This window comes from Loxodonta africana, chromosome 2 (genome assembly GCF_030014295.1).
Source record: "Loxodonta africana isolate mLoxAfr1 chromosome 2, mLoxAfr1.hap2, whole genome shotgun sequence".
NCBI lineage: Eukaryota > Metazoa > Chordata > Mammalia > Proboscidea > Elephantidae > Loxodonta > Loxodonta africana.
The window spans coordinates 69,362,697-69,379,975 of record NC_087343.1 but is presented as its reverse complement, the minus strand read 5'-3'; the positions used below and the strand labels follow the sequence as shown (position 1 = coordinate 69,379,975).

Here is a 17,279-nt window from a genome sequence, read left to right as displayed (position 1 = left end):
CAATTTATTAGATCTTTAACCTCAACTTCAACACTCATATCTGAATACCTGGTGTTATCATTATAGCAAGGTATTTTATATTCAGTCAAAGTAACACAAATCATGAGTTATTTGAGTAAAATACAAATTCTCTTTAACTTTACCAAATAAGAGTTTTTTCATGAAAAAGCAATAGCACCACAGTCAAATAAATGTAACAGGTAAATTCAGAACATAGGTGATGAAACTAGAACCCGTCCAAACACCAAAACTGATACCATTATAACACTGAAAAATTACTATCGACTCTTTAAGGATCACCACAAAATCACAATAAAAATAATCACAATGAAATTACAGATAACAGAAATTACATAATAAAAGACATCATTTCCATAATGATGCTAAGTATCAAAAGAAACTATTAATTTTCTTACTATCTGCTCTGCTTGTTGTTTAGCCATTTATTATAAATCAATATATAAATGTTAAAAACAAGCAGGCAGATGACTCAAGCTGGTTTACATGATTAACTTGCAGTAGCTGAGCTCCACCTACAGGCAAAAAAAAAAAAAAAATTCCTTACAATAATCTTTAAAATAGGGCTTTCCAGAAGACAAGCAGCAACTATCCCCAACTTTTAATCAATAATCTGTTTAAGTCAGTAGTTCTCAGCACTGGCTGCATATTAGAATAACCTGGGGTACCTTTTAAAATTTCTTATGGTTCCATACCAAAAATTCTGATTCAATTGATCAGGGTGGGGCCTAGGCATCAGTATTAAGTTCTCCTGATAATTCAAATGCTGAGACGCTGATTTAGATATTTACCAGCACGCATTTTCTGAAAACATTAACACACTACCACTGAGTCGATTCTGCTTCATAGTGATCCCATGAGTCGACTTTTAAAAACATTAGGAGTACTCAAATATATTTTATTTCTTCTAAAATTACTCGATTCCCACTATGCCGACGTTTCTATCTTTTTCAAAGATTTAAATCAAGTTCAGTTGATAGCAATGTCCTACCCCTGCAACAGGTAACTTTGGTGAAGGGTAAGACAGTACACAACACTGTAAGCCAGCACAACCTGGACAAGGCAAGGCCATGGTAGCTCCATAGACACATCCAAACTCCCTGAGGGACTGAATTTCTGGGCTGAGGGCTGTGGGACCATAGTCTCAGGGAACATCCAACTAAATTGGCATAACAGAGTTTATAAGAATATGTTCTACATTCTACCTTGGTGAGTAGCATCTGAGGTCATAAAAGTCTGTGAGCAGCCATCTAGGATTTGCCACTGGTCTCGCCCCTTCAAGAGCAAGGAAGAACGAAGAAAACTAAAGACATCAGGGAAAGATTAGTCCAAAGGACTAATGGACCACATCTAACATGGCCTCCATCAGACTGAGTCCAGTAAAACTAGATGGTACCTGGCTACCACCACTGGCTGCTCTGACAGAGATCACAATAGAGGGTCCCAGACAGAGCTAGAGAAAAATGAGAACAAAATTTTAACTCAAAAAGAAAGACTAGACTTGCTGGCCTGACAGAGACTGGAGAAACCCTGAGAGTATGGGCCCTGGACACCCTTTCAGGTCAGTAATGAGGTCACTCTTGAGGTTCAGCCTTCAGCCAAAGATTGAACAGTCCCATGGAACAAAGCAAGACTAAAGGGGCGCACCAGCCCTGGGACAGGGATTGGAAGGCAGGTGGGAACAGGAAAGCTGGTAATAGGGAACCCCGGGTTGAGAAAGGAGAGTGCTGACATGTTCTGGGGTTGTTAACCAATGTCATACAACAACGTGTGGACTGTTTGAGGAGAAACTAGTTTGTTCTGTAAACCCTCATCTAAAGTTCAATTAATAAAAAAAAAAAAAAAAAGTCCTATCCCTGAGGTGATATATCTGAGGTGACCCTACCAAATAACTTCCACCTTTACATTATTCTAGACATCAGATGTAATGAAGGGAGTGTATGTTTGGTGGGGAATGGGGCAGGAATCTTTACTGCAGTGGTTCTTAACCGTAGATACACATTAGAATATCTGGAGAGCTTTTGTAAAGTACTATTGAGCCAAATAATTAATGTGCACTACTAGAAATTAGATAGTGGTTACTTTTAGTAGGTGAGGGAGAAGCAACCAGAATGCGGCAAGAGGGAAGCTTCTGGGTAACAGCAATGTTCTATTTCTTGATCTGAGTGATGGTTATATTGCTACGTTTAGTTTGTAAAAATTCAGCAAGCTGTACATACCATATGTGTACTTACCAAATATCTTCATACAGGTTTTTAACTTATTTTTAACTTTAAAAAAAGAAAAATGTGTCCAAGCTTCACCTCAAACCAAATGATTCAGAATGAGTGGGAGTGGGGCCGGGGCATCAGTGTTTTTTTAAAAGCTCTCCCAGTGAATCTAGTGTGCACTGGGAGCAAAAACTGCTCCTCTAATGAGTCACAAATTTACTTATTCATTCATTCATTCACTCATTTCACAAATTTAAATAGCCAGTTTCTATATGCTTTCTATACTAGGTTCTGAGGATATAAAAGTAAAACAGACACAGTCTTTACTGGAATAGGTAAAATCAATTCTCATGTAACAAATGTAAGCAAATACTTACAGATCCAGAGGAGAAAGCGATTTGTCAAAGGATTCATCTATTTCTTTGTTCATTCATTTTTACAAACATTTGGGTACCTGTGATGTTAGTCCATGGAGATACAAACATAAATGGACACAACTTCTCCCTTCAAGAGAATTTCAGTATAAGGACATAAAAAGAAGCAAAAATGTATAACATAATACGTATTAACTATCACAGAAGTGTCAAAAAGGTGCAATGGGAAACTGGAGGAAGAGCACCCAGGTATTCTTCCTTGGGGAGTAAGAGAAGGTACTACCAAGTTGCTGGCCTTGGAGCTGAGATAAAATAAACCCAGCAGTGGGAACAGAAATTAGTATTCTAGAGGAGTGTTTCTCAAACTTAAATGTATATACAAATCACCTGGAGATGTTGTTAAAATGCAGATTAGATTCTGACTCAGAAAGTATGGGGTGGGGCCTAAGATTCAGCATTTTTTTCTAAGGAGTTCCCAAGGTTCCCAGATCACAATTTAAGTAGCAAAATTTTTGAAGGAGATGAGTTTCAAGAGGGAAGAGATAAATGCCAAATTCCACAGCAGAGAGATCAAGAAAAACAAGCATTGAAAAATAGCCATTAGATTTGTCAATGAGATGGCCTGAGTGAAAAGTTTCAGTGAAGCGGCAGGGGGGAAACCAGACTAATTGTATTTAGAAAACAATGTGAAGTGACAAAGTGGTGACAGAAAATAAAATGGAGTGGTTTTGCTGTTTTGTCTCTTTTACTCATGAATGACAGGAGTGGAGAGAAAGGAATCAGTGAACAGAAGAAAGTGAAGACAAAGGAAAAAAAAATTAAAATTTTTTTTTTTTTTCAAAGGAAAGAGAGGATAAAATCATTTCAGATGCTAGAAGGATTCTTCTCCCATTAAAGCAGAGGAGATTTATTGTTGTTAGCCGCCCTCGATTTGGTACCTAACTCGTAGCAACCCTGTGCACAATGGAATGAAAAGCTGCCTGGTCCTGTACCATCCCCAAGGTGGGCTGTGGATCAACCATTGTGATCCACAGGGTTTTCATCAGCTGACTTTTGGAGTAGATCACCAGGCCTCTCTTCCTAGTCCATCTTGGTCAAGAAGCTCCACTAAAACCTGTTCAGTATCATACACTGACAGACGGGTGTTGGCTGCACACGAGGTACATTGGCTGGGAACTGAACCCAGATCTTCCGCGTGGAAGATAAGAATTCTACCACTGAACCACCAATGAATGCCTCATTAAAGCAGAGAAGGAGGTAAGAACTGGTCTGAAAGCATAAAGGAGAAAAGAATAAGAGCTGAAAAAGTTTACTCCTATTGTGTAAAACAGAAGGTCAGGTGATCTGAGAGAGAGTGAGTTTAAAGTTTGAAGTGCATAAAGAAGCATCAGAGGTGCCGCTGAGGCTGCAAACTAGAAATCCATAATGATACCACTATGTGCATAGCTACATGATTCTGCTTATCAATATTCAGTAGTCCAGGTATAGGTACAGAGAAGGTAGGCAGGATAAGAAAGAGAATATTGTTGTTAGATGCTGTTGAGTTGGTTCCTACTCATAGTGACCCTATAGAACAGAGTAGAACTGCCCCACAGGGTTTCCAATCAGCTGGTGGGTTCGAACTGCTGACCTCTTGGTTAGCAGCCATAGCTCTTAACCACTGTGCCACCAGGGCTCCAAGGAGGAGAATAGGACTAATATATTTAGAAAAGTGGGGTTGGGTTATTTAGAAAACGGAGGAGGCAAGGAACTAGAAATCCAAGAGATGTCAGCATAGGTATAACGAGAGAAAAAATGAGAGATGGTAGAAGCAGCTTTGGATTTTTTTTTTTTCCTAAGTACTTTTCAACAGAACAACTAGAGACATTGCTAAGAATAAGAAGACTCCACTGTATGTAAATCTGTTATATTGTTAAATACTATTTCCCAGCTGAAATATTAAGTACTCAACCCATTTGCTTATAGGTTTAACATCCAAAGTGATAAACAGCTTTAAAAGATTCCACGTTTTTTGCTTTGTTTTGTTTTTTACCAATAGAAGCACTACCACAAATTTTCAGTAAAATTACAGTTCCTTACCTAAAGGGCTGGTAGGCTAGTCTAGCTCTCAATGCCACTGCTCAAATCAGAAAATGACAAAAGCATACAGAGTACTTCACACACATCCAGATGAAACGTCTGTATAGACCATGAACACTGATTTTGAATAGATAATGATTTCACACTGACATCTTATCTGGCTGATAGCTATAACCATTATAACTCAACATTAACTGAGTAGTGACTTTCCTTCAGATATAATTAACCTTTTTAACATATTATAATTTTTTAACACTCTAAAGAGTTTTCTTTTCTTTTTCCTTTTAATTAAAAAATTAATGCCAGAGACTTAAACTACAGTGAAGATGGTATAACTGACCAAAGTACTAGTGATTATGGAAATTTTCTGAACCCAAAAATACGGGGTCATGAGACAATCAAGGAAATTTCTAGACTAGAGAGAAAAAACTGTATTTTCCTTTTAAAATTCTGTCCTTTCTCCTCTATCCTGACCTCCTTATTTTTCTTTTATTTCTGTTTGTGGAGGGAAGAGATTGGATGAAGCAGGGAGACAGGAAGATACAAATACTGAAAATTTAGGGAACAGTTACAAATAAATGTTTTGGTGTTTTAACCATTAGAGGCCAATTTTGCCAATTATTTTATCTAACGAATCCAGTGTATATAGTACTGACATACAGTGAAATCTGTGAGAACCAGAACTCGAGGGGACTGCCTTTTTTTCCTGAGTCTCACAAGTTTTCCACCTTTGACAGGTGCAGTCTTACCACTTTTCTATCTCTACTAGTACAAAATATTTGAATCTTCCTTCTCTGACAGGTTTCCACATTACACAGATTCTGCCTTTCACAAGTTTTACTGCATTTATCTGAAATTTCTAAGCTACCTTTGAAGACTAAATTAGAAAAGTAGTCATGTAAACGATTTGAACATAGCTTTTTCATCTAAAATGCATATACAAAATGCTCATGAATTTAAGGTTATATGATTTTAATTTTGAAAATCATACTAGCTTATAAAAGAGGAAAGTGTTACTAACATGCATAGGTATAGATGTTGCTATGTAAGAAATTACAAAAGCTAAGTCTCAAATGAAAAGATCAAGAATATTTATCACAAAAAGACATATTGTATGAGACCACTATTATAAGAACTCAAGAGAAGGCTTAAACACAGAAAAAAAAAATTCTTTGATGGTTACAAGAGTAGGGAAAAGGGGAAGTTAGAAATCACTAACTAGATAGTGGACAAATGTTGACTCTGGTGAAGGAAATATAACACACAATACAGGGGAAGTCGGCACAACTTGACTAACGCAAAGGTATAGAAGTTTCCTAGAGACATCCAAACACCCTGAGGGACCAAGTTGCTGGGGCTGAGGGCTGGCGACCATAGTCTCAGGGGACGTCTAGGTCAATTCGCATAACATAGTTCATAAAGAAAATGTTCTACATTCTACTTTGGGGAGTAGAGTCTGGGGTCTTAAAAGCTTGTGGAGCCCATCCAAAATACATCTATTGAAGAAAACCAAAGACACGAGGAAAATATGTATTAACACAAAGACTAAAGGACCACATGAACCAAAGCCTTCATCAGCCTTGGCCCAGAAGAACTAGATGGTGTATAGCTACCAGCACTCACCGCTCTAACAGGAATCACAACAGAGAGTTCTGGACAGAGCAGGAGAAAAATTTAGAAAAAAATTCAAATTCATGAAAAAAAAAAAAGGACCAGACTTACTGGTCTGACAGAGAATGGACGGACCTCCGGGACTATGGCTCCCGGACACTGCTAACTCAAAACTGAAACTACTCCCAAAGCCCACTTTTCAAAGATTAGACAGGCCTATAAAACAAACAATAACACATGTGAGAAACGTGCGTCTTAGTTCAATAAATATACGAGACCAAATGGGCAACTCCTGCCTAAAAGCAAAATAAGAAGGCAGGAAAGGACAGGAAAACTGGACAAATGGACACGGGAAATCTGGGGTAGAAAGGGGTAGAGTGCTTTCACATTGTGGAGATTGTAACCAATGTCACAAAACAATATGTGTATAAATTTTTCAATGAGAAATTAACTTGAGCTGTAAACTTGCACCTGAAGCACAATTAAAAAAAAAAAAAAAGATTCATTGAAAAAAAAAGAAGATTCAAACATCCTACTTATGTGAAACATCCTTCAGAATAACCAGTATCCTAGGTTCAGGTCGCCACCATCTCACATGTGGATTTACTGAAAGTGCCTCCTAATTGGCCTCCCTCCAGTCTCCTCTCTCCATCTGTCCATTCTCCACACTGAAGGCAATCTCAGTGCATCACTCACCTGTGAAAACTTGTCAATGGCTCCCCCCGATCTTTTAAGTCCATATTACTAAATCTGGTCATCAGTGTCATACTTACTTATCTGAACCTACACCACTGCCAAGGGAATCTTTTAAGGATAACCTTTGTTGTAAAGAAGTCCCTGGGAATGGTTAAGAGCTTGACTGGTTGGAGGTTCTAGTCCAACCAGAAGCACTTGGGAAGAAAAGTCTGGCAATCTACTGAAAAATTCAGCCATTAAAAACCGTACGGAGCACAGTTCTACTCTGGCACACACGTGGTAGCCCTAAGGTTGGAACTGACTCGAAGGCAACTGGTACAGTTTGCTCTAAAGATGAATACATTTTTGGAAAATGCAATCTGTTTGATAATTTTTATATTAAATAACTAACTTTTAAGACTACTATGAAAGATACATTAAAAAAATAAGCTTTATTTAGTTATTATAGAAAATCCAAGGAGCCCTCGTGGCACAATGGGTAAGTGCTCGGCTGCAAACTGAAAGGCTAGCAGTTCAAACCCACCAGCCGCTCCACTCCGAAGAAGACAAGACCTGGTAATCTGCTTCTATAAAGATTACAGCCCAGGAAACCCTGTGGGGCAATTCTACTCTGTCCTATAGGGTTGTTATGAATTGGAATTGACTTGACAGCACACAGCAATAACACAACACAGAAAATCCAGCTTCGCTAAACTATAATTTATATTAACTATATTGTAAACTGCATTTAAGGTAGTAGTAAGGCCAACAATACAGGGTTGAGGGCTTAAGAAACACCCAAGCGTCATTTAAATAAATATTTGTTTAATCTACTAAAATTTCAAAAATGTTAATTTTTGTCACATTATAAACCAAATCTTTAAAATAATTCATAATTCTTAAAATTGGAAAACATGTGTCTTGAGAGGAAAAAAAATTAGGTATCCTTGACTATATTCACAATTTGATTAAAAATTACAGGGTTGATGAGAGGATCGTCAACTCCATCCCTAGTAATCGCACAAGTATATATACATGATCACCAAAATATTGAGTCAATGTTAGCCCAAAGTTAATCTACTATATTAAATATGAAACAGTGACTACTCAGAGGACTATTTCTGAATTCAAAAGGTTATAACTTTAGCGCAAAGTTCTGAGAACTAATTTTATTTCTGGTTACGCAAAGAAAAAAATTGAGAAGCACTATAACATGACAACATGGGAATGCTTTTTTTTTTTTTTAAGGTTTTCTACATGAGTTGTGAAATATGACAGAAAAAGAATGTTATTTACATAGTTACATCTATCTTATCCCCAAGTGTAAGCCATATGAAAACAAACACTATTATTTTTTAAAGCAACATTATTTAAAACGTAGACCATAAAATCGTAATAATACAATCAGAAAGGAAAGAAGTTTTTCAATTCAGTTGAATTTCAAGAGACTGTAATACTGAAGAACAAAATCCAGCAACCTGTATTACCAGACAGTGAACTTTTCAGCATTTACTGAAATTTCTTTTAAGATACTGCTGAGATTAGGAGGGGCACAAAGTATTTGGTAAATCAGACTTGAAAAGATATTTAAGAATGTTTTCAGAGGCCCACACACTTTCTTAATAAGTTTTGACAATTTTTACACACCTAAGTTATCTGATGACATCTTTTCTTTCTATATAATTACTATACTGTGCTCATTAATATTAACCAAATACAACCTTCCGTATCTAGCTATTATATGATTTGTCCTACATAAAACAATTTATAGAATCTTTAAAAAAAAGGATCAGACAGGGATCACAACAGACAGTCCTGGGCAGAGCCAGAGAAAAATGTACAACAGAATTCTAATTCACAACAACAGACCAGACTTACTGGCCTGACAAAGACTGGAGAAACCCCAAGAGTATGGCCCTCAGACACTCTCTAAGCTCAGTAACGAAGTCACTCCTGAGGTTCACCCTTCAGCCAAAGATTAGATAGGTCCATAAGACAAAGTGAGACTAAAGGGGCACACCAGCCCAGGGTCAAGGACTAGAGGGCAGGAGGGAACAGGAAAGCTGGTAATAGGGAACCCAAGGTCAAGAAGGGAGAGTGTTAACATGTCGTGGCATTGTTAACCGATGTCATAAAACAATACGTGTACTAACTGTTTAATGAGAAGACAGTGTATTCTGTAAACCTTCATCTAAAGTACAATAAATAAAAAAAAGGGGGGGTTAGAAAAATGAAGTGGAGTGGAATTTGGCTCATAGAACCCAAATTAAAAAAAAAAAAAAAATCCACTGCCGGCCAGTTGATTCTGACTTATACCAACACTACAGGACAGGGTAGAACCGCCCCACGGGGTTTCCAAGGCTGTAAATCTTTACAGAAGCTGACTGCCACGTCTTTCTCCCACAGAGTGACTGGTGGATTCGAACTGCCGATCTCTCGGTTAGTAGCTGAGCACTTTAACCAGGGCTCCGCTCATAGGACCAATGCTGTACTTACTTTAAATCTGGTTTATTTTCTTTTAAGCCCCCAAATCGGCCAGTTTGCATAACTGGTTTATTTATCAAACATTAACCAAACCAAACCCATTGCTGTCGAGTCAATTCCGACTCCTAGCAACCCTACAGGACAGAGTAGAACTGCCCCATAGAGTTTCCAAGGAGCGCCTGGTGGATTCAAACTGCCAACCTTTTGGTTAGCAGCCGTGGCACTTAACCACTACGCCACCAGGGTTTTCTTATCAAACATTATTAAATGGTATGTAAAAAAATGGTCAAAAAGAGGATTCAATCTTATTTTAAAATGAAATATGGAAAGACAAAAAATTAAAACTGTGATACCTAGATGCAGAAAAACTGACTCACCTGCGGCTCACTGATTTCTTCTCTACTTCTCCCTCGCCAGCTGATTTAACGTTTGCACTTGTGTCCTTTTTTAACTTTTTTGCAATTCTTTCTCTCATCAGGCTCTTCTCATCACCATCAATATATTCATCATGCTCTGCACTTTCGTCTTCTCCATCCTGTTGAAATTGAAACTAGGTATTTGCCAGGCATTCGATTTCCCCTTTCACTTCCAGAAGTCCATCTCAGCCTCTCATCACATTCTGGGGCAGGTGGGTTTCTTGTTTTGTTTTGTTTTTAATTAGTAAGGGCTTTAAGAATCTGCTCCAGGTAGGAATACCCCCTGGGGCCCTGCTCTAGGCCAACTACATCAGTACAGGATATTCCAGAAAGGGCTGCTTACTCAAGTCACACCCGTCCCCTCTGTGCAGCATGGACTGTGTTCCCTCGAAATCACCAAATGTCTATCTACATTTCTGTTCTTATCTCATTGGGGAACATGGCTCCTGGAGGCAGTTAGCTAGCATACTGACCTCAACCTAGAATTAATTCAAGTAGAAGAGATGTAGCTGGAGAAGCTGAAATTTCTTCCTATAATCTTAGTCATAGGAATCACTTCTCTTCTCAGTACCCTCTAATGGCTCCCAACTCATTCAAGGCCCTATATAATCTGTACCTCTCTTACATAACCTCCTACAACTCCCATCCAGCCACACTGGCCAACTACCTGTTCACAAACAACCCTGGAATGCCTCTGCCTTCCCACCTTTAGAGTTGTTGTTCTCTTTAGTCTGAAATGCTCTTATTCCAGGTATCTGAATTGCTTGCTTCATCTCCTTCAGGTATTTACTTAAATGTTACCCTCTCAGTGATGCTTTTTTTGATCACCCTATTAAAATGGCAAAGCCACCCACTCACCTCCAGTAACTCTATCTCCCTTCCCTGGTTTACTTTCCAAAGCTTTTTCACCCATCTGGCATATGTTTTATTTATGTGTTTATTGTCTCTCCCCCACTCTTAGAGTAAGCACACCATGAGGGCTAAAATTCTGGCCTGTTTTGTTTACGCTGTATCTTCAACTTCCAGAATAGTTCCCAGCATTAATAGATGAAGGAGTTGAGGGAGACAATTAGATGCAGGAAGGAGAGGAGAGGGGAGAGAAGGACTGAAGGAACTAAACCAAGTGGGTCATTTTTCTCTTGTAATTCTTCTATCAGGTAAGTTATGGTGAGGCAGGATTCTTAATTTGAGGCTGGTGGACCCCTAGAGCAGAGGTTCTCAAAGTGTGGTCCTCAAAGTACATGGGTTGCTTGTTAAAAGTGTAAAATTCTCGTCTTAGTCCCAGATTTATTGAACCAAAATCTCAAGACAGAGACTGTGATTGTTTTCAGCAACCTGTTCAATTAATTCTTAAGCACTAAAATTTAATAATCACTCACCTCACTACGCTTTCCATGCTTAGGCCACAGGATATCTAAAAAAAATCCCCCTGCAAATTCATAAAATTTTGTGTGTGGATGTAGTATGTTTTTCTGGGAAGAAGGTCTACAGTTTTAGTCATTCCAAAGGGTCTGGGACACAAAACAGGTTGTGACTGACTGTACACTGTCTTTAGATGACCTCACCCCAAACCATGACCATAAGAGCAAATCTTTACTGTTATATCAGACCTTGTCCCTATGTTCCATACCCATATAATTTTTGTTACACAGATTTTTCCAAGCTATCTTAATCTCAAGGTGTACAAAACTAGCCTCATTATTTTTTTATTGTTATTTCCCCACCTCAACCCTACTCTTTCTTTTGTACCCATCCAACAAGTTGCCCAAGCCAAAAGCTTCATGTTTGTCCTAGACTCCTTCTTCTCCATCACCTAACAGAATGGAATCAGTCACCTCATAGACCTCTTTCAAGTCTATCCCCTTATCATCTCACAACTGTAGTCTTGTATCAAGCTCTCCTTCTGTAATAGCTTCCTAATAGGTCTCATTGCCTCTAGTCTGTTTCTTCTAATTTGTCCTCTATAATATTGCCACGCTAATCTTCCTAAAATACAAAGTTGATCATAACACCTTTCTTTTTAACTGTCCTTCATCTGTTCCTCACTTTTAGGATGAAATTCACACTCTGCACCATGGCCTACAAAGCTCTGTAATATCTGACCCCTTGCTACCTCTCCAAACTCATCCAACTCTCCCTCCCGTCACTACAATCCAGTCATGTTTCCCTGCATTCAGCTTCTGGGACACAACTCTCTCCTGCTTCTAAGCCTTTTGCACGTATAGTTTCCTCTACCTTCAATAGTCTTCTCCCTGCACTTAAAAAATCAGGCTGCTTTTCTCAAACTTTAAATCTCAGGTTGTGTTTTCTGAACAAGGTACTACCTTGCCTTGGTTTCGTGCTTTAGCATAAGCTGTTCGAGCTAGAGGGACCCCATCCTTCACTACTTTCTTTTTTGACCAAGCTAACTCCTAGTTTTCCTACAAGACAACACAACATCATTTTTTCCAGGGAGGTTTTCTTGACCAAGTTAGAAATTCATCCTCCCTCTACTACATATAGTCAGAGAGAACTCTCCCTTTTGATTATGGTATAAAGCTGTGTTCAGGCATAGAAAGTTATGTACTTCCTAATGAATTATACAATGCACAGATCAGTGGGTTTTATACAAAGCGGCATCTGGATAACTTGAAAAATTTAACCTCTTACACATCAAAATAAACTCTGCCTTCTGGTTTATCAGCTTTATCTGATAGTAAAACTAACAAAGAGCGATCACTATACTGCAGTCTTGAATGAGAATCTTCTGAAAAGTACGTGTCTATAAGTAAGACTAAAAATCACTGACCCAGACATTTCCTATACATCAAGTATAATACCCACCCATCAATATTTAAACTTTTAACATAATAAAATTAATGGCATTTGAATTTTGAGCATTTAAGTATTATTATGTGAGGGGGAAAAAAAGCAGGCTAGACATTCATATATATGATTCAAATTTTTTAGGGAACTTGGAAGGAAATATTCCAGTATCAAAATAAATGATTTTTATTTTTCAATTTTTTCAAAATTTTACATATATAATAATAAAAATAATATAAATTATTTTTGAAGGAAAAAATAATTCAATTTTTTGTAAAAATTTAGAACTTACTATAAATTGTTCAAATGTGTATTTATACTAAAATTAATACTCACATCATCTGAATCTCCTGCTGTATCTTTTTCACTACAAAAAAATAAACAAACAGATTTCAGCTTCAAAATGAAACTAATAAAATTATTCAATAACCCGAAAATCTAGAATAGTTTGCTGGTAAAAATGTTCCAAAAACTCACTTCATTATAGTAATCTTAGAATGGCATTATAGAAAAATGGAAACATTCTAAATAAAATCAAAGATTTATAATCAAACATTTGTAAACAGAATCACAGGTATGCTCCATTAGCAGATACATGAATTCATTAAAAAAAAAAAAACAGCAACAACAACTAATAGCACCTTTTTGGTGAACAAAGGTCTACAGAAAATTATTTCTTCTATTGGTTTGAAGCAATTTGGCTACAGAAACGAAATCTTTCAAATAAAAGAATATTAAGAGAAGATTATTTTGAAATAGAACTTTTGAAAATGTGCTAAACTCAGTATAATAGTATTTTAGTCCCTCTTTGAGACACTGGCCCAACATATCATTCAACACTATGATATCTTCCTTTCTCAAAGAGAAGCAACAAAGACAGTAAGAATTTTCTGTAAACTCCTGAAAGTATGTGAGAAATAACTCAGTGGATCAGCCTAAAACGTGGAAACCTGGGTGGCGGAGTGGTTAAGTATGACGGCTGCTAACCAGAAGGTCAGGAGTTTGAATCCACCAGGCGCTCCTTGGAAACTCTATGCGGCAGTTCTACTCTGTCCTACAGGGTCACTGAGTTGGAATCGATTTGACAGCAGTGGGTTTGGTTTTTTTTTGGTTTTCTTCACAAAAAATTTCAACTCTGTTTTGCTGATTACCCACAACAACTGAGATAAAAATGCTTCAAGGAAAAAATTAGCAAATGAAATGTGTCCTGGATTGAATTGAATTATGTCCCCCCAAAAATGTGTGTATCAATTTGGCTGGGCCATGATTTCTGGTATTGTGTTATTTTCCTATATGTTGTAAATCCTGCTTCCTTGATGTTAATGAGGGAGAAAGGGCACCATTTTGTTAGTGAGGCAGGACTCAATCTACAGCTGGATTGTGTCTTGAGGCAATCTCTTGAGATATAAAAAAAAGAAGCAAGTAGAGAGACAGGGGACCTCAAATCACCAAGAAGGCAACACCAGGAGCAGAGCCTGTCCTTTGGACCCAGGGTCCCTGCACCTGAAAAGCTCCTCGACCAGAGGAAGTTTGAGGACAAGGAATCTTCCTCCACAACCAACAGACAGAGAAACCCATCCCCTGGAGCTGACACCCTGAATCTGGACTTTGAGCCTACCTTACTGTGAAAAAATAAATTTCACTTTCTTAATGCCATCCACTTGATGTATTTCTGTTATAGCAGCACTAGACGACTAAGACAAACTGTTAAAGCCGGTTTCTAGTATTCAAATTATTCTAAATTACAGAAGTTTAATAATTTTAAATTTAATTACTGTAGTTCAACAACTGTGGACAGCAAAATGAGTAAAACTGATTAGAGTGCTTCTCCCCAACATGCTAGGAGCTCTACCATCTCCACTGTCAAAATTGCTGGACTTTTTTGGCTAGGTTGAAAAAAATCTGATTTATGAGAACTGTTTACGTACAAAGGAAGCAAGAAAAATTATCTGAGCCAGAAAATAAGAACCTAGAATCACGCCAAAACATACCAACCTTTCAACAGCTGGAACAGAACTGAGATGTGGATCATCCTTAAGCAAGTCATGACTGCTTTTGCTTTTTCCCTTCATGCTCTGGAAAGCAAAGTATGACATAAGTGGGGAAGAAAATCAGTCTTCCCAAAAAACATGTTGACAAACTTACATAAAATCTAGTACTGATAAAATGTGGTTAGCAAGAGATTTGTTCCTGAAAAGTTTAGTATAGACCAAAGTTTTACAAATAAGAATCCTATTCTGGCATTAATTGAAAATACTAATTTAGAAGTACTTTTTCTTTCAGAAAATGATATACTCTTAAAAATAAGTCTTTTGATTACCACCTCTAAGCACTAAATCTTCATCATGGTTTATATACAACTAATTTTCATGAGCCATATAGTATAACTTAGATCATAAGAGTAATGTGAAATAAATGCATAGTATTATTCTTCAAATACACAGAATCACTTCAAAGAATGTACTCAAACACTAAAGTATCAACTAATTAATATTTCAAACAACCAGATGAGTGTACCTCTAAAAACCTATTGCCTTCGAGTCATAGTGACTCTATAGAACAGAGTAGAACTGCCCCATAGGGTTTCCAAGACTGTAACCTTTATGGAAGCAAACTGTCACATTTTTCTCCCATGGAGTAGCTGGTGGGTTTGAACCACCGACCTTTCATTAGCAGCCCAGTGCTTACTCATTGCACCACAGGGCTCCTTTGAGTGTAGCTGTTGTTGTTGTTGTTAGGTGCCATCAAGTTGGTTCCAACTCATAGCTACTCTATGTACAACAGAATGAAACATCGCCCTGTCCTGTGCCACCCTCACAATTGTTGCTATGCTTGAGCCCATTGTTGAAGCCACTTTGTCAATCCATCTTGTTGAGGATTTTCCTCTTTTTTGCTGACCGTCTACTTTATCGAGCATGATGTCCTTCTCCAGGGACTGGTCCCTCCTGATAACATGTCCAAAGTATGTGAGACAAAATCTTGCCATCCTTGTTTCTAAGGAGCATATCCTGGCTGTATTTCTTCCAAGACAGATTTATTCATTTTCTGGCAGTCTATTTTTATGGTATATTCAATATTTTTTGCCAACATCGTAAGTCAAAAGCATCAATTCTTCTTCAGCTTTCCTTATTCATTATCCAGCTCTCATATGTATATGGGGCAGTTGAAAATACCATGGCTTGGGTCAGGCATGCCTTAGTCCTCTAAGTGACATTTTTGCTTGAGTGTACCTCCCATAAAAACTCATTGCTGTCGAGTCAATTCTGATTCATAGGAATCCTACAGGACAGAGTTCTGCCCCATAGGGTTTCCTGGGAGTGGCTGGTGAGTGCACCTAGGAGGTACTATTTACCAAATGGATAACGGATATGCAGAAAGCCTCTCAAGCATGACAACATTTATCAATCACCAAATATTTATTCAGTGCTTTCAATGTTAATTTACTCAATAAATTTACATTTTAGTTAGGAAAACAATAAATAAGAAGATAGAGAAAGGAGAACTATACAATAACTACAACTACTATTATTCTAACTTATTAAGTATATACATTGTCCTAGGCAGGTACTATCCTACAATAAAGTATCTCTTCCCCTCATCTTCCCAGTCACCAAATCAAAGTATGTGAGATAGGCATTAGTAGCCCCATTCTACAGAGGAGAAGCTAAGAGTTACAGAGATTAAGTAATTTACTAGAAGTCACAAAGTTAGTGAGTGGTAGAGGATCTAGGATTTAAATTCAGGTCTATCTGGCGGTATACCAAAAATCCAAATGTATCCATTTTTATCCTTCCCTACAGGTCCCTCTGGTCTGGTTTCAGAGTTGCAATCTCTATCCTGCAGACTTCCCTCTTGAGATGGAAAGCTGCTTACCACTCCTCCCACCCCCACACACAAACACTAATCATATTGAGTGAACAGTTAAGAGGTTAAAGAACTGACACAAGGAAATAATAATTTCTATTTATTTTGAAGGGGAATTTTATTTGGAAAAGGTCATTGCTGAAATTTTAAAACATCAAACAGAGAAGTGAAAATATCCCTTTCCCTTAAGCCCCACTCACCACTGTTAACAATTTTGAGTACAGTCACCTAAATTTGATAGGTTTTTTTTGAGGAAGATATATATCTTCTAAGATATATTTCCATGATGAAAATAATAGATTTTAAAATGTCTATATTAGCATGAAATTCTCCACATTTCAGAAAATTAATCAGTTAAAACACACTTATAGTCCAGTTTATGAAACAAAAATCTTTCTCGAAGTTAATCTAAATTTGCTATTTTAAAAAGTCACAGAATCTGAGTTATGCAATCAATCTCCATTTTTAGTCCCATATTATTACTTAAACCAAGGAGTGATGAAAAGGTAAAATACCAACTAATTGACTATATGTTCACCCAACTACGGTAAATGGGGGGAAACAAAGGTCAAAAATCAGAAGGACATGTAGTAAAAAGAACACAAGACCCTAAGAAAGATGGTAGTTGGATCAAATAACTTTTAAAACCTATTCTATGTTTTTATATTCTATGACATGAGTTTTAACCCTAAACTTGTGCCATTTGGGGAAATAAAATGATCTTATCAGACCTCAGAACACTT

General features: G+C 37.5%; 1 protein-coding gene across 8 annotated transcripts in view; it reads right to left on the bottom strand.

The window, feature by feature from the left end:
• The window catches only part of CWC27 (CWC27 spliceosome associated cyclophilin), a 255,095-nt gene that overhangs the window by 206,410 nt on the left and 31,406 nt on the right, over positions 1 to 17,279 (bottom strand). For 7 of the 8 annotated variants that reach the window (XM_023545500.2, XM_010588168.3, XM_064272469.1 and 4 more), the window contains 3 exons: positions 14,668 to 14,747; positions 13,009 to 13,039; positions 9,829 to 9,986 (listed from right to left, as the gene is read on the bottom strand). In XM_023545500.2, coding sequence (XP_023401268.1) covers positions 9,829 to 9,986; positions 13,009 to 13,039; positions 14,668 to 14,747 — 269 coding nt within the window. Of the gene's footprint in view, positions 1 to 548; positions 2,733 to 9,828; positions 9,987 to 13,008; positions 13,040 to 14,667; positions 14,748 to 17,279 lie in introns of those variants that run through there. The other variant, XM_023545503.2, reaches the window with a different exon arrangement.